The sequence below is a fragment of the Scatophagus argus genome, chromosome 11 (assembly GCF_020382885.2).
Source record: "Scatophagus argus isolate fScaArg1 chromosome 11, fScaArg1.pri, whole genome shotgun sequence".
Classification (NCBI taxonomy): domain Eukaryota; kingdom Metazoa; phylum Chordata; class Actinopteri; family Scatophagidae; genus Scatophagus; species Scatophagus argus.
Genome location: NC_058503.1, coordinates 12,641,781 through 12,665,375, shown reverse-complemented (window position 1 = coordinate 12,665,375; position 23,595 = coordinate 12,641,781). Strand labels below are relative to the sequence as shown.

Genomic DNA, 23,595 nt, shown 5'->3' with positions numbered 1-23,595 from the left:
TGCAGTGCTAGTTTTCTTTTTGATGCCATAGCCAAAAAAAATAAACCTTTTAGTTTATTCCCCGTTAAGGGGTTTTCGGGCAGTTCAAATAGAGACTCTGATGACAGAGGGAGCTGAGTGCTGCACAGATTTTAAAGCCTGATGAAGCACATTTGTGATCTGTGATATTGGACCATAGAAAAAAAGCTGACATGACTTTAAGTCCATGGTAAAATTAAAATTCAAGAGATAACAGTGGTAGATGTATGCCTGTAGTGAATATCTTCTAAATCAAGTGTTTAAAGAAATCAACATCTTCCTCAAAATCAAATATTAAGTTTATCATCAAATTATGATTAAGTACATTATGACACTCCACACTGTTTGTAAATAATAGCAATTCTTTATTGTTGCTCCTCGTCAGAAATCTGACATCAGCCGATTACAGAGGGAATGGGGGGGGGGGTTATATGCTGAAATGGTACACATACTGTACATAAAAAAACACAATAAATTACCCCATAATAAAGAATTTAGTAGAAGTTTATATTTACCACCTCAGTTCTTAAAAATAATTTAGTACGACTGGACTTGTTGGGACAAACAAATGGCTCATCACCCTTTCCATAGTTGCCTTTTGGTTTCATCCTCGGATGCGTTGTCATACAGTACGCTTTAGAAACTACTGTATTTTTGGGAACAAAACGTTTTTGTAGTGCAGCTGGACAGAGCAAGAAAATTAAACTACTGTGTCTTTGTCTATTAACCTGGCATCTGCATACATGTCAGCCAGAGCAGATTAATTGACTACAGGTTCTGTTATGTTTAATGTGTCTGATAACAAAAGCACACGTTAACTTGTCTCCACGGGCTAAGCATACGCTTGTCATGTGCTCACACTCGGCCCAAAAGTGCACTGTAGCTTGTCTCATTAAGATATTTGACTTGAACTGTGTGATTGCTGTTATAGTAGCACATTTGTGAAATGGTAATCAGCAGGTTCCGCTCTTTGTGTGGTCTCACTCATTGACTACCTTCTTAGGCACAGAAAAAAATATGAACAAGGCACCTCTAACATTTTGAAGCATTGTCGAGAGCAGCAAATTATACACAGTAGCATCCAGGTCTCATTTTGTTTTCTGCACTCTCAAGCAAAGTGTTCCCTTCTTGTCAATGTAAAACACATCTTGAGACAGAAATACAATTCATTCTCTTTTTAGACATTCATTATATTATTATGAAAATGTGCTTTTCCCCATAAATTAACCAAACTTCACATTCTGACAAAGACCTCAGGGAGACATCACAAATGAGTGGGTTTGTGAGATGCGAGTCAAAGCAAATTTGTTTTCACTGTGGCAACAGAACAGCGTGAGAAAACTAAAATAAAAATACCTTCTCATTTCAATAAATAATGAGAGCTTTGCTGAACGCAAATAGAACAAAATAAGAGAGAGAGAAAAAAATAAAAAAATAAATAAAACATTCAAAGCTACATCTTAATCACCTTATGTCACCACCTGAGTACATCTTTAGGTTCCTGGGCTTTATCCTGATCCCGGTCTGTGCGCTGGGCGGTGGAATGCTATTTTAAAGGTCAGGGGACTCGGAGCAGGGAGGTCGGCGCTAAGGAGGTAGGCGGGGCGGTGGTGAAGCTTGGCCTCAGGGAAGGTGAAAAGGAGCGAGGGATGGAGGCGGGTGGTGAGGGGGTGAGTTTTCAGGAAGGGTGTTGGGAAAAAAATTGCAGGAAGTGGTGGTGTGTTCCTCAGTCTATGTGCCCTGAACTGTCTCCCCTGTCTCACCTGCTTCAAGCATGAAGAGGGCATCAGCTAACACTTAGCTGCGCAAAGCCGATCAGCTTCACCTCGTCCGGGATCTCCGTGTCATCGCACCCGGACGCCTGCGTGAGGAGGAAGACATCAAGAGGGTCAGCGGGGCTATAGTTCACGTCCTGACACTCTCATTTCCATCGACAGAACTAATCCTGTAAAATCTCTACAACAGTTGTAGTGCAAACAGTGAGCTGGGGACTGAATGGCACAGAGAAGGCACTTGAGAAATGGACTAACACATTGTTAGTTTTGGTCTTTTCACAGGCTTTGTTGACAATGAGAAAATGTAATATATGGCCAGCCTTATTTTTGAACTATAAATTGAGACATCAACAACCTTTTCAGGATGTGCAAATGTTAATTATACTGTTCTAGGGGGTTTATAAAATTGGGTTTTTACAAGACAGCGAGAGCATTTTAATGTGGCTGAGTCACATCTTGTCAAAACCCTGTCTGTTTAATAAGGTCAGCGTTGATACCGTTTCCACTACAGTATGTCAGGACAGAGCATTGGATTATGTGTGAATATAAAATACCATTTGTAATAATAAATTCAAATGAATACATTTGTATCTTGCATACACTGAAACTTAAATGTATTTCATACACACAATACTTTTGGTCAGGGGCCTTTTTTCATGGTTTGGGCAGGTTCCCCGAGTTTCAATGAGAGCAAAGCTTAACATGAGAGTATACAGTGACGTTTTAGGCAATAGCCTGTTTCTGACTTTGTGGCAACAGTTTGAAGAAGACCGTTTCTTGTTTTAACATGGCAATAACCCTGTGCACAAACCGAGGTCCATAAAGGAATGGAACTCGACTGGCCCAGAGTCTTTGAACTTAATCCATCCAGCACCTTTGGGATGAATTGGAACACCGACTGCGAGCCAGGAGTTATCACCCAAAATCTGATTCCAGCCTTTCTGCCCCTGTGGCTGAATGGGAACAAAGCCCAGCAGCCAGGTTCTTAAATCTGGCAGGAACCTTTCCCAAAGGAAGACTGTCACAGCAGCATATTATTGCTCATAATTTTGGAATAAGATGTTCAGCACTCACAAATGGGTAGACTGTTTGAGCAAGCTCATACTACGCCTGTGTGTCCATGTACTCTTGGCCATGTAGTGCATCACCCTTAAACTTATCAGCCTCAAGTGACAAAGCAGAGTATTTATTTTACTCAAGTTCAGCCATCCAGTTCCTCACATCATGGCAGTTTTTCAGATATTCACGCGCTCTTCATATGGGTGGTATTAAAGGCCACATGTATTTAGGTTTGTGTCCCCTGAAAACCAGGGTGTTTGTCATTTTCATTCATCTCCTCCAATGGAAAAGCCAGTGTGAATAGGTGGCCTAAAATCTGACGGCCTCTAGCAACTCACACCTGATGAGGAAGAGAGACTCCAGCTCTCTGGGAGTGTGAGAGCCCTGTAGTTGTCTGATCAGCATGGAGGAACTGTTATGCAAACAGTGAGTCTATAGTGAACCCTTGCGCAGTTAAGTCATAAAGCTGCTCTGGTGCCACCCACTTGATAACTCGTCTGCATAAAATGTTACAAACTGGTCCCCTAGCGAGGTAATTATTCTCACTCCCTGGGTTTTGTGACACTCATAACTCTTGGCTTGAAAAGGCAGTTTCACATTGTCGGCGGCAGAGCGGAGTTAACATATGGAAATAGAAGCATGTCCATATATCATGGTGGTATAACATGGTGTGCCCAGCACTGCGCTCACTCCCACTCTCCAGAGACCGGTCCACCTGCAACACTCAGCTGGCTGCCTTTAAGGCAAACACTGCAAAAAGGTCACCTTGTAAAGCACTGTGACCCGAAGCACAGATGCTGTTTACCCACAAATACAGAGAGGTCAACAAAACATAATTGACATAATCTGTCAAATTCAGAAGGAATAAGGTTTATAAGGTGACTTCATGGACTTCGCCTTGTCTGTCCTCTTTATACATGAAGTAAGAAGACAGCATCCAGCAATAATCAATTATGATTTATGAAGTCATATCCCTGATCGTCAGTTGAAAACCACGTTTGACCTTCGGTATTTTGTTCACGCTTCCATGCATGAGATGAAGAGAGGTTGTCCTAACGCTCTTCTTCGGAGATCTTACACAAAACAAAATCAGGCATCACACAAATTATTAAAGAAAACAATGAAAGATGTGATACAAGGAATATCTTCCTGATGCAGAGCTGTTCAGCTGCAAAACATATTTTGATTACTTATTTTTTTAACGTAGGCCCCGTGTGGGCTAAATGTACATCTTGCAGCTGTGTTACACAAGATGAAATGGACAGAACAAAAATAGATTTTGGATCGTACTCAGGAAGATACTCAATATCAGAAAACTCAAAATGCCAAAAAATGCCATTGAAGCTTTTTTTCGTCATTGTGTCAAAGCTCTTGGCAAACCAGGAGCCAGTTTATGATTGGAAACCTCTCAAAGTGTCCACCTACACAAACCTTTATATGAATCACATACACATATGTGTATTTAAACATATAACGATTACTTTAAATAGGCTGGCTGCAGTGTATATCTTATATTACTGGATTATTGTATATGTTCATCAATAATAAGACAATAATAAGATACAAACAAAAGATTACTTTTTCAGCCAAGTGTCTACAGCACCTGCTGTATGTAATGTGGATCAAAGGCCATAACCTTGAATATTTTACGTCTGTACATTTTAGGTCCATATTGAAAGAAAGGCTTACCCAACTGAATGCAACATGAACGTGACTGGTTGTTAAGCTGAGTGGTCATAATTGTTGCTTTCTGACCAAAGTTTGATTATGCTTTTATTATTTAAAGGAGGTAAACTGCACTAAGGAGCATAATGATTTCTGTCAAAAGCTTTCTGTTTGCATTAAAACAATGAAATAAAAGATTAAGTTTTTAACAGTTTCTGCTCCAAGAGAATTGCTCAGCTGTGTTGTTATTAACATGTTATCCAGTATTTCTGTATATCGTCTGGGTCCTGCACTGCGTAGTTATGCTTATTTTCATTCAGGGAATGTACTATTAATAACGATGTGCAAAAATCTATTCTCTCTCCAGTCTCCTTCAACAACAAAACACTGTTATCATGCTGAAGCTATTTGGTTTGTTTGTGGTCTTACTAATAACTGCAGCTTCTCACATTCCTCCCCGAACATTTCATCAACAAGCTGTTTATGGCTGGACGTTGTCAGCCCGCACAAACCCAGGTGGGTGTCATCAATCATCTGGAAACTCACCAGCTTAAAGGTCAATACTTTGTAGGTAGTTGGGTCATCTACAATCTTCTGAAGGTTAGCAGCAACTGTAACACAGAGGGCATACGACAACATGTTCAGTATGTGTTGTACAGCAGTACAAGATACGTCTAGAGTCAATACCAGCACAAGAAAAATAAGATATGTGACCAGTCCCCATAGCATATTAGGTTATTGTATGATTTCAAAATCAGAAATCAGTTTTAGTTATATTAAATCCTGTGAACTCACCAAATTAAAAAAATATTCCTCTCTGATAACAGTATTTATAGTAAAAGCCTAACATTGTCCAAATAATGGTTTATGATACATGGATTTGGATGAGTGCATATTCAGACAACTCAATCTTCCAGAATAAAGAGCTGGAACTTTACCAACAACAACGTCGTGCCCGTTGACCAGGCCGGCCGAGAACAGCTCTTGGGAAACGCCATCAGCGGTGTCTTGTGAGGGAATAACATGACAAATATTGGACCTGCAACATTCCACTTAGCGGGTAATTGCTTTAGATATTGAATTAGATGCTGTCATCGGCACAAACACTACCATTACCCGCTATACACACAACAATTCACAGTGCCTGAAGATGTTATCACAAAAGGAAAAGCATGTTCAAATCCACTAAGGCAGAGCTCTTACCTCGCCCAGGAGTGAATTCAAACCGGATGTCATTCAGCTCCTTTCTGGAGTTCCTGAAATATGAGGAAAAAAGGATGTGACTGAGTGAGTAGTAGCTGAAACAGGGCCGGGCAATTAATTTCTACATGCGTCCATACATAGATAATAAAAACGACAGTCTTTTCAAAATAAAAGCAACACAGTTGTATTGCATGCACAGCAAAAATACTTGTTCATGTTTATGACTGACCCAGCGGGCCGGACAGGGATGCCCAAAGGGCCGTACGTAGCCAGCGGGCCGTAAAATTCCCAGGTCTGATCTAAAATGTCAGATTTAAGTTTGCTTCAGCTCTTTCCTGACAGCTGTGTTTCTATGTGTCAGCATGACTGTTGCTTTTGAATCTTTAATTGATTTTTAGCCACTGTGACCTACTATCATCTTGATAAGTTGACAGTAGAATATTTAATCATGAAGCAGCAACATTCATTTGGTGTTGTGCTTACTGTTCACCAAATGTATGAAGTCTGATATTCAACTCACTCTCCATAAAACTCTGTTTTCCTCTATCTTCACTGGCTAGTCACTAGCTTTGTCTGTATCTCAACTGGTTCCAGTCAGATTTGTTGATTTGTTTTTTAAAAGGATAAAGTAGCAGCAAGGAAACCAACACAATGAACTGAGAGGCACTAAAATGACACCTTTCACAGTGCGTTCTCATTTTGATCCATTGTTTAATACACAGCAAATGTCAATCCCTACTCCCCAAGTAACTAAAAAGAAAAAAAGCAACTTGCTTGTCACATATTGTGGCTAACACAACAGTAGAACACCGGCAGTATTAATACACTATATAGACAAAAGTATCCAGACACACTTCTTTATGGGGCTGTTTGTTTTTGGGGTTTGGGCTCTTAATGCTTCAGCACACAAAGACATTTTGGATGATGTTGTGCTTCCAACTTTGTGGTAACAGAAAAAGGAAAGACTATTTTCTATTCCAGCGTGACTGTGCCCTGGTGCACAAAACAAGGTCCATAAAGACATGGTTGGTCAGGTTTTTTCGTTCAACACTAGTGCTCGACCTCACAAATGCTCTCCTGCATGAATGGGTAAAAATCCTCACAGAAACACTCCAAAGTCTCGTGGTAAACCATCCCAGAAGAGTGCGAGCTGTTATAGCTGCAAAGCTGTCTGTGTGTTTAGAATGCAATGTCATTAAAGTCCCTGTTGGTGACATGGACAGGTGGCCCTATACTTTAGTCTATATAGTATATGTAGCAGCAGGTGAATCAGTCAGTACATGAAATGTACACAGTACATGTCACAGTAGTATTCTGCATACTGAGCAGTGTGAAAGTAACAGCTGCCTAACTGCTTCTCCTGCATAACTCCTACCTGCTGCATCCACTGGGATAAATACTGTAGAGTGAAGGAGAGGATATCAAAATAGCTGGCATCTGCTTATCTGTGTGCATCTACCCGTTTAGATTCAGTTAAGATTAAATGTGATTTAATGTAATTACTGTAATGTCACAGTAACTGTGTGTATCCTCAATTATAAATTGCAGGAAAATGTAAAACCAAAAAAAAATAAATTGAGCTTGTGTGATTGCATTGATAAAATGTGCCCTCTTCAGAGCATCAACCTGAATTCATTTGCATAACTCATATTAAAAATGTTTGCGTGACAGGGGACTAACCAGTTGCTGATAAAAGCAGGACATGTCAGTGCTACCCAAAAGAATTGTGATAGGAGAGGATTAATTTGGTTTGTAGTCAAGGTAAATAAATCACACAGCCAGCCCACGACCCTCATTTCAGATGAGATTAGAGCCATAATTCAACACACACACACACACATATAAGCAAAGACATGCAGTGAGTTTGTTAGCAGCTAATCTGAACAAAACAGTGGGAGTGAGGGGTTACTATCAGATAAGCTGTGAGTCCACTTCACTTTTTTTTTCAAATTTTAGAGAGTTACATTTGGAAAAAACAAAAAACGTTGGAAACAAATGGACATAAAAAACATCTCTATTCCCAACAGTGGGAGCAGCAGAGGGTGCATGTTGCTAGCTAAGGCAAGGCGACATGTATGTGAGAGGTAACATGACTGTGGCTATCTGCCTCGGTGCTAATCTGCCTCCTCTGTAGAAAACCCAACAGTGTTCAGAAAGCATTCTGTCAGACTACGTCAGGATCCTTTACTTGATCTGATAGATTTGGCCCTAAAGATTAAATGTTTCCATAGTTAAACATTAGTAACATTTCACCCATCAACCTCCTTTTAATTTCTGACAAATTGTGAACTAACTTGTAAATGTGAAATGACTGTGGCAGGACAATAGCAGGTTTATGACATATGTTTTCCAAAAAATAAATAAATAAATAAACTTTCACAGTGTAATCTTAGTGGGCAGACTGCTTTCACACTAATAAAGACAGGTCTGTAATTTTAGGCATTTCACTTGCAAACATGATGGTGGCGGGGAAATCTCTCAGGCAGCTTTTTAAACATGTCGCCACATGTTTGCCTGATGGTGTTTGTCAGTACACATTACAGCCGTGCGTTGTTGGCAGTCACACACTTTACTGACAGTGGAGCCCACTAGTAATTTTTAGGTAAGAAAACATACACAAGAAAAGATATAAAAATACAACACACTGTGAAGCCAAGGCCAACAAACAGATGCCCTACTGAGACCACATTTTTTTACTCAATATTTTAAGTCACACTGACGGGGAGGCAGGTTTTTCTTTCAGGTTTTCAGTTATATGTAAGGGGAAAATGCACTCACATCTTAATGGCATATCACAAGGCTGAAAGCACATAAGAAAGGCCAACCAATTACAGCTTTCACATGGATAACAATAATGTATAGTGCTTGTTAAAATGTTAAAAAGGCTGCAATTTGCTCTTTCTTTTACAGGTTCATAATTTCAAAGTATTTTCCTAATAATTTCCAAGAACCTTCCTGAGGGGAAAAAATCATAGTAATTATAGGGGAATTAAGACAGTGTTCAGTCTGCAGGCTATCAGTTAATTAATTCTGACTAATTGCTACCGTAACCTGGAGAGTCTTTCAGTCAGTGAACAGCAGGTCAGTTAAACATGCAGAATGTTGCATTTGCCCAGAGGCAAAGTTAAAATCCAACAAATGTAGAGAACATAGTTTCCGATAATAAATGAGCACTGAATAAATATTTACTTGGAGTTTTTCTGTTAAGGAAAATCCTATTTTTGATATAATTAGAACCAAATTACATATTTATTTCAAGGAAACTATTTGGACATCACGGCTCTGGGAAAAACATATTTTTACTGTTTATGTTGTTTACAGTGTTGCCCGTAATCAATTCCCTTAATCTACATACACATAAATGTGAGAAATTGGTAAAAAGAAAAAAATGACTATCATAGTTTTCCAGAGCCCAAAGTGATATCTTCAAATTGCTCTGCCAAACTATCAAGCTAAAACCCCCAAAATATTGTACTCAACACCTGGTGAGATACCTGTGCAGAGGCAGATGGGATTTATTTATTGTTTATTCATTTATTACTGTTTCTCAGAAACTCATGAAGGGATTTCAGATACCACCCTGACATTTGTCAACTTCTAGTTACCCTTTACGAAGAAGAACCTTTAGATAAAAAACATGGAAATGTCACAGCTGGACCGAACTGCTCAGTGAAATCAATTTACATCTGTGCCATGTTCGGCTATGTAAGCTCCAGTGACATTGCACCAATAGCAAGCATATTATGCAAGTCCAAACTTCCCCTTCAAACTGCTGACAATACGATCCTCAGGAGACTGCAGTGCCTTTGTAATAAAAACTGAATGAGATCCAAGCAAAACGTTGACAAAAATCCAATCACGCTGCTTCTGTTCTCCTGTCTCTGCTGCTGAGGGCATCATATTACCATAAACTCATGATAATCAGCTGAACTCCCTTATTAGCCAAGAGAGGAGACCAATTAGCTATTTATTTCGCTCTCTCACAGCAATTACTTTTATGGATTCACCATTTAACTTCTTTTACAAATTCTCAAGGACCATTATTTTTTGCAATAAGTTATTACTTTTTAAAAATAAGGGTTTCATTGTTGTGTTGTTTGCTAGCATACCCCATATGCTAGTATAACATTTTACTTGAGAAACTAAATACCTCGTACATGATTTGAAATTGTTTTTTTACTTTACATTGAGGCCTTGCAAAAACAACTTGTCTGCTTTATATTTGGTATTGCAGACAAATCTTTCCTTTAGTCACCCAACTTTTTATGCAGCCTCACACTACTTGTGGTCATAAATACATCTGCCTGCAAAACACACAAACACAGGCTCTCATCTTATAATTTGTTCTGTGCCGCTTCACTTTAAAACATGCCAGCCAAATTGTTTTCCTTCTGAAGAAAAAAATCAATTTTCTCCTAAAGAATGAGTCAGAAGCAAATAGCTTGGAAAATGTTCCCTTGCACTTATTTCAAAAGCAAAAGCAAAAAAAAAAAAAAAGCTCCTAAAATGACTGATTCTAATTTGGCATAACATCTGGTGTTCAAATGGAGGTAACTTTGTTGACAGTATCAGAAACAGCATTTGAAGGATAAATTGTGCTCAAAGAGGGGCTTGCGGTTATTTACCCTCTCTGTGGGTTTCATGTATTTTGTTGACATCAGATATAATGTGTTGTCAAGTGTATCGTTTCTAGTTTAGGGAACATAAAGCATAATACGAAAATCCCTCTGTTAAGATATCCTCTGTGTCATACTGGAGAGCATGTCAAAGAAGAGGCTATAATGAAAGGTTCTGTAGGGAAAAAATGCCATAACGCTTTATGGACTTACATCTAGGAAGCCACCCATCACATGTCAGCATCTCTAATACTGAATATTGTAGCTGACAAAAAAGAGAGACGACTTGACAGCCTTATGATGGGATCATATTAAACGCGCTGAAAGCGTAGCTCTGTAGTAATTAATTCCTTTTCTGCTCGACTCCGGTCTGACACATTTTTACAAACTCATTCTGATGTCACCAGAATAGGATTAAGATTAACACACATTTAATAAATGGTTGAACAAACATCGAATCCAAAGATAAATTGTGACACAGAGGAACCAAAAAACCTGCCAATTTATTTTAATCAGGGGGTTAGAAAAAAATAACTCTTGACCGGCCACCAGTCAGTTAGTCATCTCCAGTTACATCCAGACCGCTGTTTTCTTAGTAAGCACGGATTAAGATGGCTTTCTGTGCTATGCTGGATGCCAGGGGAGGGACCTTCACATGTCTGTTCGACCAAGATTGTGCACTGCAACCAGCTCATCATGGAGCGACAGGCACACTTTCAGCTGTCAAAAGACTCTCCTTTTTCTGTCTGTCACTGCAACCCTTAAAATGTCCTCCCTCTTCCCCTATGATGATGAGTATGACACACAGATGATGTATTTGTCATTTGAACGCCTTACAGATTGGAGTATGCACGCAGACCCAAACCAAAAAGAGCAGGTGCCAAGTTGAAAGTTAGGCAAAAAGGAACAAAACAACAAGTGAAAGGCTGCTAAATGAAGCTTCTGTCTGACAGGATGTACCTATATTGATCATTCTGAATCTGAATCAAAAATCTTCACTTTGCCATTGAATTGTGTTCATAAACAGCAGATCCTGCAGCAAAGAAGGAAAGAGTGTTGTGAAAGGAGGAAAACAGACTGGGGAGCACAGCCAGACAACCAATGGAGTGTAACACCCTCCTCCCTGCGACACGACCGGTGAGACAAAGGGAGGTGAAGGGATCCATGGCAATGCCAGCCCCCCTCCATAACAGGCAAAGATCATTAGTTGTATTAATAGCCTGCATGTTTAGGACAAAGTGGAGTGATGATGCATCCAGGAACGTAACTGGTATATCGGCTGTGCACTTCTGAGTTTAAAACAGCTTTCTAAGTCTGCGTTGCCACAAGCGATCTCATTAAGATTTCCTCATGTGTCAGCAGATGACCGCGGAAATGAAAGAAACATCTGTCTCACCTTAGCCGCAGCACCATGTTCACAGCACCTTGAATGTAGGGTGCATCATCATACGGTTCAACCTGCACAAGAAAACATCTGAGGATGAATCAGTTTGCACGGTACGCTGATGGAGTTAAGAGATCAGACAAACAAAAATGTTTCTGTGAAAAGAATAAATAAGCTTTGCGTACTGCAGAGCAAGAGCTTCTGGTAACTACAAGATGAACACAGAGTCAGAAAACATAAACCACTAGTGTGTGTGTGCGTGGAAGTGACCGCACACTCAGCCTGTGCGGTTTATTTTTTCTGAAAAACGTCCTCCATTTGTTGACGCTGCAGGGAAAGCTGTATGGGAAAAGAAAAGGGACACTACATAGAGGTGTACTCTCTCAACATTATCACTACCATCTTACAAATGTGCTCTTTGTATGGCAGAGAATGGGCATTAGAGGTAAGAAATGACTGCTGAGTAGCTGTCAGAGTTAATTCCTGACTGGAGCACAAGACTACACCTCAAACTGCTTTGGCTCATTTTCAAAATGACAATAGCCTTAGAAAATGGGTTGCAATGGAAGTGAGTCTTTAGATGAGATACACCCAGGCACTGAGCTGGCACTGTCAGGCAGACAGCCATTTACTCTGAGTTATTACTGCTGAGAGCATCCAGGAGCTCCAGGAAGCCGACATTCACACGTGTGCACACACACATACACACACAGACTCACACACACATATTTGCCCACCGACACACACACGCACGCATGCACACACACACAGACAATCAGTGTGGCATCAAGGTCATTGAATCATGACAAATTGCTGCTGCTGGATCCCTCACCTGGGGATGCTGAATAGACAACCCTTCAATAGGGACATTGTTGGCATTCTCCTCATTCTGGGAGGAACAAAATGAGAGGAAGAATTGTGCAAATGCTATTACATCCTTAGTAAATATCAAATCAGAGCACATCTCACAAAGACAACACAGGGAAGTCAATTCTAAACAATCAAAGAGGAGCAATTTGCTGGCTTCGTCACACAGTTTAAAACAGCTGCTTGACTGTTTTCATTAAACTGCATGAAAACACGTGTGAGGCAATAAACATTCATAACTCGAGTCCATGATTCTGATGCAAACTTAATCCCAAGCAGGCAACATGATTGCATTTCCAAAAATGCCCCTCTGCCAAGTTATCAAATTATACAGCAGAAAAAACTGTCTGTGAAAATTTGTCTCTCACCAAAATATAGAAAGATATGGATCATTTAGACTGCATGCTAAAATTAGTGTATAAGTGCTAACTCACATCTTTGGCTGCGTCCTTGACCCTGCGTGACTGGAGGGACAAATCAAACACAAGTTAACATTTTTACATTCACAGGTACACAGCAATAACAGTCATTTATTTCCTTTTTCAGTTTCTCAAAGAGCAAAATAAAACTTTTCTTGTCCTTCAAGTCTGTTTCTCCATCAGCCCAAACCTATTCACTTAAATGAAAAAGGAATGGTGCAACCTCACACTGACGAAAGGAAACTAAAAACACAACCTTGTGCAAATAATACTGGCAACAACTTACTTCTTAAATTAAAGTCATACATTAAAGCTGGGCAAATTCATCAAAGGGCTCTTTGATCATTAGCTGCCTACTTCCTCATGCCTCAAATCCTTGCAGCGATCTTCCAGCTCATTACAGCCACCTCACGTCAGGCTCTCTCACAGATAAGCCATCTGCTATCCAAAACATACTGACTGATCAGGTGGGAAAGGAATGTACAGGGTCAAAGACGAAGGGGAAGTCACGTAAAACGTTGATCTACAGATAAGACATAACGTGCAACAATAATCATCAACACTTTAATAACTCAAGCTCTGCCAATCACACGGTGTAGTTTCATCACAAATTCAAATAAAGTATCTAGAGCATAATGCTGATGATGAATGGCGCATTATAACACCTGATAAAGCTGTTTTTTATGGCGTCTCACCTACCCTGCCCTGATTCACTGCTGCCTTGCCCTCCTCGCTGCCCTCGTCCAGCTCATCATCGCTCCACTCCCAGTCTCCATCCTCTGTCTTGTGCAGGTGGCCGCTGGAGCCCGGGACTCTCCTCACCTGGACGCAGTGAGCACACCTAATGTTAATGCCATCATTGTGCTTTACCCATGATTCCACTGGGTTTTACATGCCTTTGTAACAGAGCAGGAGTAATGGAACCATTGCGATGAGCTGATTTACTTCATCCCCTTGACATTAGGTAAAAACATATAAAGCAACATTCAAGTCATCTATTCTGTTGAATACATGTGATGTCACAGAAAAAGAAACTTGAAACGTTTTTTGTCTTTTTTACAGCATCATTTTCATGTTAAAAAAAAGGTTTTTCACTTTATTCTGATGTATTTCTTTGCTGTTACTACATGAAAAATTGCTCACTTTTTAAAAGAAACTTTTCTCATTATAACAACACTTTGTCCTTTTGTTCCTTCACACAATCCACATTTCTTATCAAAACATATTTTTATTATTTAACCCGGTAAAATGTAATGTTGAAATAAAAAAAAGCAAAACAAAACAAAAAAAAACTGTTGTTAATACAATAAAAACATCAGGAGATGACATTGTAGCTTACACTGGTAAAGATAACACATTATGTTAATAATAATACTGTGGTATGTAGTAATAATGAGGAAATCTGTCATCATAATGTGATTAAATAAAAGAGATCTTGTTAAAACAAGCATTTGTGCTTCCCTAAGAGAATGTGAGCACAAAAAACAGGAAAGCTATTTTTTTCTCTGCAGACTTTGCTCATTGATAAGTTACTGTTTAGGTCTCATTTGGGATATATATATATATATAACCGCAGTATAGACAAATGAATAGTCAATGTTTGATTTAAAGCAGCAAAAAAGCAAAATATACAAACATTTATTCAATTTAATTCAATTCAGTTTATTTATATAGCACCAACTCACAACAAAAACCTTTCAGAGAATCCAAGCGCCCTAAAAGCAAGCACAACACAAAGAGATAAGCACAGCAGTCATTGAGCTAAAGCCTGTAATTGGCTGCAGTTAGGCACAAGTTTCAAATAGCACAAACCTTTTTTTTTTTTTCCAAACCTGACCGATAACCAACACACCACCAGTTCTGCTCAGAGTCTTTGAGCAGAAGAGACGCACATCCTACCACACATGCAGTGGACAGAATGTGAAAGCGTTGGGAATAGCTGACATTAGGGTTTGCTGAGGATAGAAACGACCAGGTAAAGTGCCCTGTACTTTGAAATCAGGCTTCAGAAAGCATCCGTGCACTCAATCAGTATTTCATATCATTTGTGCACTGGACCGTACATTTGAACTCAATATCAATCCTTTTCTATTTTCCCCTTCACATGTAACAAATCAATAGTTCAAGCCCACGGTGGTTCTAAGCTGCTAACATTTAATCTTTAAACAATAAAGCCTTCAGTTTTCTCATTTGGGAAGCTCAGTTCTGGGTCTCATGGTGCCCTCTGCTGGCTATTCAGCTCATACTAATCTGTATGACTCTGAATGTGATCTTTTTTTTTACACTGACAATCAGATATGATATCCTTGTTTGTCTGTAAAAGGTCATTTCCTCTACTTTTCACTTCCTTCTTTTATTTCAGAAGAAATCACTCCTGACTTCCTCCCTCCTTTCATTCGATACAACAATTCATTTTAAGATTATTCTGATGGTGACAGCTGACCGGAGGATCTGCCATCACCTTTTCATTCACTGGAGTTCATTCAAGGAGAGGTTTGGTAGATTTGAGGCCCATTTAAAGACCAAGGATTTAGACAAGCTGTCTGGATTTAAGTCCTGTCTCTTAAACCCACATAGCGCCTGTGTTTACCATCACTACAGAATACCACACAGGACAAAAAACAGAGGAAGAACACCAAGTAACAGAGGTGCAGAAGGGGAGATCGAGACTACTGCAGTTTGAAGAGGTTGAGATACTGAAGGTGGTTGTGCAGACAAAGAAGCTGAACCAGGATGTTTGGGACCAATTGGAAAAGATCTCAGGAGGGCAAGGCCACTATGGTGTTGATATAAAGAGATCACAGCATCCTGAGATAACAATGTTCCTGCAGTATTGCTGGTCTCTGCAAGCTCTGTGTACAGTTTGTCGAATGCAGAAGACTCTGCGGGTCAAATCAGCACAAAACGACAAGGACACACTGACACTGTGGCTCTACATTTCATCCACCGGAGCTATCAAGTGAATCAGATTTTACCTGGCTGTACATACTCTGCATGCCGTCTCCTTTGCACTTTTAGCAGGATTTCACATTACAGTAAGGCTTCTGTAATTGTCTGGAATCTGCATTTCCATTTTGGGAGAAAATGGCTCCACAGCACATAGATTCTAGTCTGTAAAACTACATTGATGAAGCTGCAACTTTTTCAATCCTATCTGACATAATTAGCTTCTGGCTGTTTTACACCAGTATTGACAACCCTTACTATAGGAAATCCACACTATTAAGCACTTGTCCATTCTTTTTCATGACTGCGAGATGCCTGCGGTCATGACATTAACCATCAACAAATCTCAACAACAATGTGCACTCCCACAACAGTTGCCCCCGTCTTTATTGACACCCCGCCATGCCTGTGCGTAAACATTTACGTCACACACAGTAACAACCCTGCTATCCACTATGCCCTTCATTTACTCGAACAGTCAGTGAATTTCCACCCCTCCACTCGGCCACTCTGCCTTCCGGCAATGGCCCTCTGTCCCCATTTCTGTTCTGGCCATCCAGGCGGAGTGTTACGTGAAGCCAATTTCAGCTGAGCCTGAAAACCGCACTTCCTCCCACTAAACTGTGACCAGTGGGCAACCGAGCAAGCAAACTGAACAGTAATGTCCTTTCTCTGTTATCTAATATTAACAATTCATTTAATCCTGTCTGTCCTCAGTGTGCCAGCTGCTCAGGGAGCCACTGACACAACATGTCCTTACATCAATGCTGTTTAACTCTCATGCTGTAGTGACCCATATTTTTTACATAATCTGCAACACAATGGTTTGTGTAGAAAGTGTTAGAGGTACTGAAGAAAGTCAGAGAGCGTAGCCGTGTTGACAGTAAATGCAACACTCTGGTGAAGAGGGATACTCCAGTCGGGTCCAGCACTCTGCCATAATTTGTTTTTAGTCAATAAGAATTATTTTACGAGGAGTGTCTGTGTAAACATACCTTCTTTGCTCTCTGCGAAATCTTTGGTGCACGACACAAAAGCTTTTCAACCAGATATTCTTTGTTCTGCAATGACAATATGAAAAAATGCAAATCAAAATATCATTACAACACAGCGAACCAATTAATCTATGTTTTTTCTATGTGATAGCCCTCAAAAATCAACAGAGCTGCTCAAAGTACAAAAGATATATGAAAGTTTACTTGATGTTATATGTTAGTTAAAGTTGCAAAATCAATCGAATCAAAACAATCTATACTAACTCATACAAAGAACTATTCTATTTTACACTGCATATAATCAAAGCAGAAAATACTATCCATCCAACCATAAAATGTCCATAAAGACACAGTAATGTGTGTTGGGAAAACTTAAAAATCTTGTCCTTTTCTGTTGTGTTTATTATTCCAATACTGTATTATGACAAACACAGTGTCCTTGTGGACTTTTGATACTGTTACGTTGTTTGTCACAAAGTACATATAACCATCATAAACAAAAAACATTTACACACATTAATTACAAACCCGAACAAAGATGGCAAGTCAAATATTTCAGATGAAAGAACTACCTTGGCCTTTTGGAAGAATTTACACTTCAAAAGCTCTGCGGCTGTAGGCCTAGAGATAAAGAAAAGTACAATTGTTGAAATTACATCACAACACAACACAGCACTCCCTGAATATTAATCGGGAGCCTTTTTGTTGATCACAAATTGCATCAGCTCTCTTTACTGACACATTTGGTTGTTACAATGTGGTGCTCACCTTTTGGCAGGATCCTTCTGAAGGCACATTGTTATAAGCTTTCTAAATGATTTGCCATATTTTTTTAGCACTTCTTTGTCCTCTACGCCCGTCTCTAGAGTGGGTGGATCATTCTGCAGGGTAAGCATTAAAACCTAAAAGGCCAGAAAGAAAAAAATTGGTCAAAACCGCCCTCACATTTCATCAGCAACTCAAATAATGCAGATGAGGAAAAGAAACTCAAAGCAGGAAACTGTTTGCAGAGGAAAGGCCATGGAAAGCAAAAAGAAAAAAAAAAAGCGAGAGGTTCCTTTACACAAAAAAGGTTGGCTCTTAACCAGTCATTTGGTTTCCCAATTACGGCACCAGCAGTATGTCAAAATGTGTCTTGCTACCAATGAGAAAAACAAGTTGGTTTAAGACAAGGTTTAGTAAGCCAAACGTTTACACTTTGTGTCGATGAAGGACTATGATGCGTACACCACAGTGATGAAACACCCATTATTAACATCCAGAACACTCACCTTCATAGGAGGGTAGCGGTGATAGGGTGCAGAGCCTGTGGCTAACTCTATGGCTGTGATCCCAAAACTCCATATATCTGCTTTGAAATCATAGCCTCGAACCTGCGAGTATAAGACAACAACAACCTGTAATATAAAATACGCTTCAGTCTCTGGAGCATTACTGTATGCTAATGCAGGGATCTGAGTGGTTTAATATGTCTAAAACACATCTGCCTATAGCGTTACACCAAGAAGTGGATTAGCACCAACTATGACAGAGGCGAGCTCAGGCAAATACATTTGAAATGAGCTGTTGCCTCTCTGTATGGATAGAGATAGACTCACCTGTTCCATCACCTCCGGCGCCATCCAGCATGGCGTGCCAACAAAGGTCTTTCGTACTTTGTTTCTAGTCATATCACCGCCTGTGGCTAAGAACGCACTTACTCCAAAATCTAAAAATATAGATGAATAAACAATACATCGTTCATATCTACCACAGACAAATTTGGACATGCTGAAAGGAACACAATCAAGATTTTTTGTTTTAGCAAATGTAAAAAAGGAACAATATACCGCATTTTATTCATTTAAAACTCTGTGTAAAAAGTGACAAGAAAAAGAATTGTTGGGTGCATATTAAGTTTGATTTTATATCAGATATCACCACCTTTATCGCCTCCTTGACAACTCGTGCGGAAATAGCTGTAACAGTATTTTATTGATTATTTGTTCAGTAATGTCTTTAATTCATCCCAGTCACCAGGGTTAAAAAAGCTGCTATGCGACGCTTAAGAACTAAACTGAAAGAAACCTAAGAGAAAATCTATCTTGTCTATCAATAATTTAAATATGCATTACTTTCTTTGTGAATTAATACAGTCTGTGAATTCAAATCCACCATTTAGACATCCATGCTTTCAGTTTTGTTAAAGGAGAGTGTGAGTGTAACAGTAGTACCACATCCAACACACCTGCAATCTGAACGGATCCATCCTCTCCGAGCAGTATGTTCCCAGCTTTCACATCCCTGAGGTCAACAAAACACGAACACAGTCAGACAACAAAGTCATATGGAGCAGCATTGATTCTTCCATCTGTGTGAACGAGCCCTACCACCCACCACCATCTGGAACTCTGCCCAAGGGGCTGATGGGGAAATGCGCCTGCATCTCAGTGACCTTGAAATGCAGGGACTTTACAGAGCACGACAGCAACACTGCTGGTCAACGCATACAATTAACTCATTGGTTTTAACTTTGCATTTTCTTATAACTAAAGCCATTTGTTCAAGTCTCTTATGCAGAGCATATTAGAGTGGAGAGACAACGTCTGATTTCCCGAATGACAGCAGGGTTCTCGTGCAATGAGCTTCTTAAACCTCTTAACTGTTAGAAATAAACTAAAATAAAATCAAAGCAGCATTCAGTTAGAGGGACGTTTTATTAACTTATAAGGTTTAAGTGTTACCGGTGAATCTGTCCATTTCTGTGCAGATAGTCCAGGCCCTCTAGGACTTCTTTTAATATAGTAGCAATAATAGGCTCGTCTAGCGCTCGATTTTTGTCTTCATCTTTGCTCGTGTGCTTAATTATGTCCAGCATAGAGCCTGAAAAGACACCAGATAAAAACACACATACCCAGACTGTTTTTCACATATAAATGAGAAACACATATCAGCTTCATTACATGATCAATACCTATGACCAGGCACAAATTACTGCAGTGTCTGCTACTCAGGGCTGTACAAAGGAACATCACCGCACCACACATGTTATAGATAGATAGATAGATAGAGTAGCTCTGTTGGATTATCTCATGCAAAACGCTCAAAAAAACCCAAAACTTTTTAACAATCATTGTCACTATAAATAACTTGATATTTATAAATCATAGCATCGTCTCTATGATATATATAACTACAGACGGCTGCAGAATAAGTGAATTATAACACCAGTAGCTGTTACCTAGTTATCATCAGATCAAAGCACATGCAACGTGCACCATCATCACATTCACTGAGCGTTCATGCATTATCAAGGCAGATGTAGCATTTGGCTCCATGTAGCTCTGCAGCTGAGGCTCACCTCCACTCAGAAGCTTCATGACTAACCAAAGTTCATCCTTCACTACAAAGGAGGTGTAGTAGGTGACAACATTGGGGTGATTGCACTGGCTCATCGCTTGGATTTCTTTCTGTTGTGAGAGGAAACAACACAGCACGCATGACATGTCAAATTATGCTAAACCAGAAAGATTTTTCGTGGCTTTTAATCACAACTTGTTTTTTCATTGGAATAATCTATAAGAGATCATATTTACAGGAATCAGTAAGTTGATGCACATTTCAGTATATATGACCTTACAGCACACTCTTACATACATCGATGACTTACTCAGAAGTAATAATATGGGTTAGAGGGAAAGTAGCACAGTAGTAGTACAGCATCAGAGAGTGGTACAAAAACACACTGAGAAAAAAAAACTATTTTTATTCATATTTGTTGCACTCACCAACAGCTCATCCATGCTGGTCTGGCATTTTTCCAGGTTTATTCTCTTTATGGCGACGCGCTCCTGTCTGGGGGTACAGAGAGCTGCCTGAACCACAGCTGTGGCCCCGCTGCCTGGAACCACAGCCACAACAGAGCCATGACAAAGTGGACGGGAGCAGAGAAGGACTCACGGCACACACACACACACACACACACACACACACACACACACACAGCTGGAAGATGATGCTTACTGGAAAGTGAGCATCACCCTGTGACATTATGGCATTTGTCTGGCCTTCTGTTGCTCAGTTTTTTGTGTTTATGTTAATGGTGTTCCCCTCTCACGCGTGCTGGCCGAAACATCAGACGTTCATAATGACCTAAGCCGACTCTGAGTGAAGTATTTCATCCCCCCACCTAAGTTGCTTTATTGGTTTATTACAAATCAGACCAGACTGGAGAAGTGAAATTGTTCACAAAAATAAGCTGTGATGCGCAGTATATTGCTGGACAACTGTTAGTAACAGATAAGGAGAGGTAGAGACACGTGAGATCTGACTGTTTAGCACATGATAATGAAAACAGAGAGGGAGGGGGGGGGGTCCCGCTAACTCAACACAGTCAGCAGCACACAGCTGTGGTCCTCTCTCTTATCAGTAATGATAACACTTGTCAGCTCATCTGCACATTGCATGCATTTGTCAAAAATATTCGGGGAACTTTTTTTTTTTAGCACATTTAAAATTGTCATTGTTGTTGTATTTAGAAATTCATATTTGTTTTAAATGAAATGGTGTATGACAACATGAAAACAGAACATTCTGTGACTTATGCTGGGGCACACAACCTTACATTACAGGAGGAAAAGCCCTACAGTAGACATACAAATAATTTTTCTATAAATTTACAACAGACCCAGTAATAGTGGCAGACAACACATACCCACAGGGTTAATCATAACAGCAACATGTATAAAACATTCATAGCCTTGTTTATACATACATATGGTATGTGCAAACAGGGCTTACTATCTGAGAGAGCACGTTATTAATCCACTGCCTTTGACTAATGGCTAAGTGACCAGTGATAAGTGCTCAAACTACAAAATTAATCACCAGTCATTATGGTAATCAGTTAATTTTTAAGTCAGTAAGCATAAATAGTATATTGATTAGTTCCAGCTTCTCCAGTGTGGGAATTTGCTGCTTTTCTCTGCTTTATGTGATTGTAAATTTTGAGTTTATACACCTAATCCTATATGATTAATGAAAACATAATCATCAAATTAATCACTAAGAAAATGCAAAATAATAGTTAGTTATAGCCCCGCTAGCTGTTGAGTCTGTCACTTTTCTCTAAAGGGTAGGTTTTATTAGTGTTAAAATTAACAGTTCAACAAGGTCTACCATTGCCATTATTATTATCACTCTAACCATTTTAAATATTATTATTATTACGTTAAGAACATGCTACATTAGTCCCATTGCCTACTCGAGATGACGTGACAGGCAGTTTAACTCTGCTTACCTGTCATCACACAACTGAAATAACGCACTGTGGCTTATGACAGGCGCAGCTTCTGTGATTTCACTAACGGCCAATAACCTGGACACGTGCCATACGCCGGCAGAGCTCGAGTGGGTCTTTATCATCCGAGTCTCTACAAACGCAGTCAGGGCATGTGACATTTTCAGCATGTTGCAGTAACCTGTGCTGTGGTCAATTCGGCTCCGTCTGAGTCACACATGCAGCCGCGGCACACCGGTAGTCTCTAACTGTGCTTGTTAACATCCGCATTGCAAAGCATTGCAGGAGGCTGCTCCACATGAAAAAAAAAAGCCGGTAGGCCCTCATCGTCATTCACAGCTGATAACCCGCCGCGGCATGTGTTTCCATGATAATATGGAGCTTTCATCATCCACATCCCAGCGTACTAACCTATAACTTCCTGCAGCTCGTACGAATCTCTGGTAATTGGCCAGCTGGTTGTCAGCGCTGGTTGCGGATGGTGGACAGGAGCCGGAGATTCGCCTTGATCCGCCATGATGATGGTGATGGTGATGATTCTGCGCTAGTTAGCAGCCTCTCTCTCTCTCTCTCTCTCTGACGGACAGACAGACAGACACGGAGAGAGAGAGGAGGAGAGGGAGAGACGGTCCAATTTGACCTCACCTACTCAGCGCGAGTGTCAGCTGGCAGCTGAGGCTGGGCAACTACCGCCAGCGATGAGCACAACCCGGAAAATAACGGACCGCACGCGTGCGCGCGCACATGCGCAGACGCACGCGCTCGCTATGCCAAGGCAGTGACACGGTCCGTCAAAATCACTATCGATCATGTAAGAAGACTTCTAGAGATTCATTTTGTTTTTTTTTATTTTTTTGTTAACTTCATGTTTAAGTATCTGCTGTGTTCAAGTGCTGTCTGGACAATACTGACTGTCTTGATCTGTTAATATCAGGTAAACACGACTTGGCGGCTGCTTTGTGTAAGACAGTAACAAGTTCTGTGTGTGTGTGTGTGTGTGTGTGACGATTTGATATGTCACATGCAGACAAAACTGCAGGAAGTGTTAACACTAGCCAGTAGATGGCGCCAACACATCTTTATACTGTCTAGTATGACTCGGGAGACAAAATAGCTCCACAGGATACTGAATGAAACCATACTGCAGAAGTGAACATACGTGAGAATTTATTAGAGCACAAACGATTAGTGGGTTAAATCAATTTGTCAGTGGACATAAGATCAATCAGCAACAATTCTGAAGATCGATTCAGTCATTTTTCAAGCAAATATGCCAGACGAGTCTCTGAATCGACCATCTCAAATATGACTACTTCCTGCTCCGTTTATTTTACGAGACAGTGAATATAACATTGTATGGTTTTGGACCC

The 23,595-nt window shown here is 40.1% G+C and overlaps 1 protein-coding gene across 1 annotated transcript; it reads right to left on the bottom strand.

Annotated features, from left to right (window-relative positions):
• Window positions 1-26: 26 nt before the first annotated feature.
• On the bottom strand, window positions 27-22,959 carry stk39 (serine threonine kinase 39). Its single transcript, XM_046403255.1, has 18 exons — window positions 22,637-22,959; window positions 20,715-20,827; window positions 20,288-20,396; window positions 19,671-19,809; window positions 19,175-19,230; window positions 18,546-18,655; window positions 18,219-18,320; window positions 17,716-17,849; window positions 17,520-17,568; window positions 16,948-17,013; window positions 13,706-13,828; window positions 13,022-13,051; window positions 12,553-12,609; window positions 11,733-11,794; window positions 5,721-5,773; window positions 5,456-5,524; window positions 5,064-5,128; window positions 27-1,879 (listed from the first exon to the last, which is right to left on the bottom strand). Exons 1-18 carry the CDS (start codon window positions 22,740-22,742, stop codon window positions 1,805-1,807), a joined length of 1,518 nt encoding a protein of 505 aa, XP_046259211.1. The 5' UTR covers window positions 22,743-22,959; the 3' UTR covers window positions 27-1,804.
• Between the last annotated feature and the right edge of the window lie 636 nt (window positions 22,960-23,595).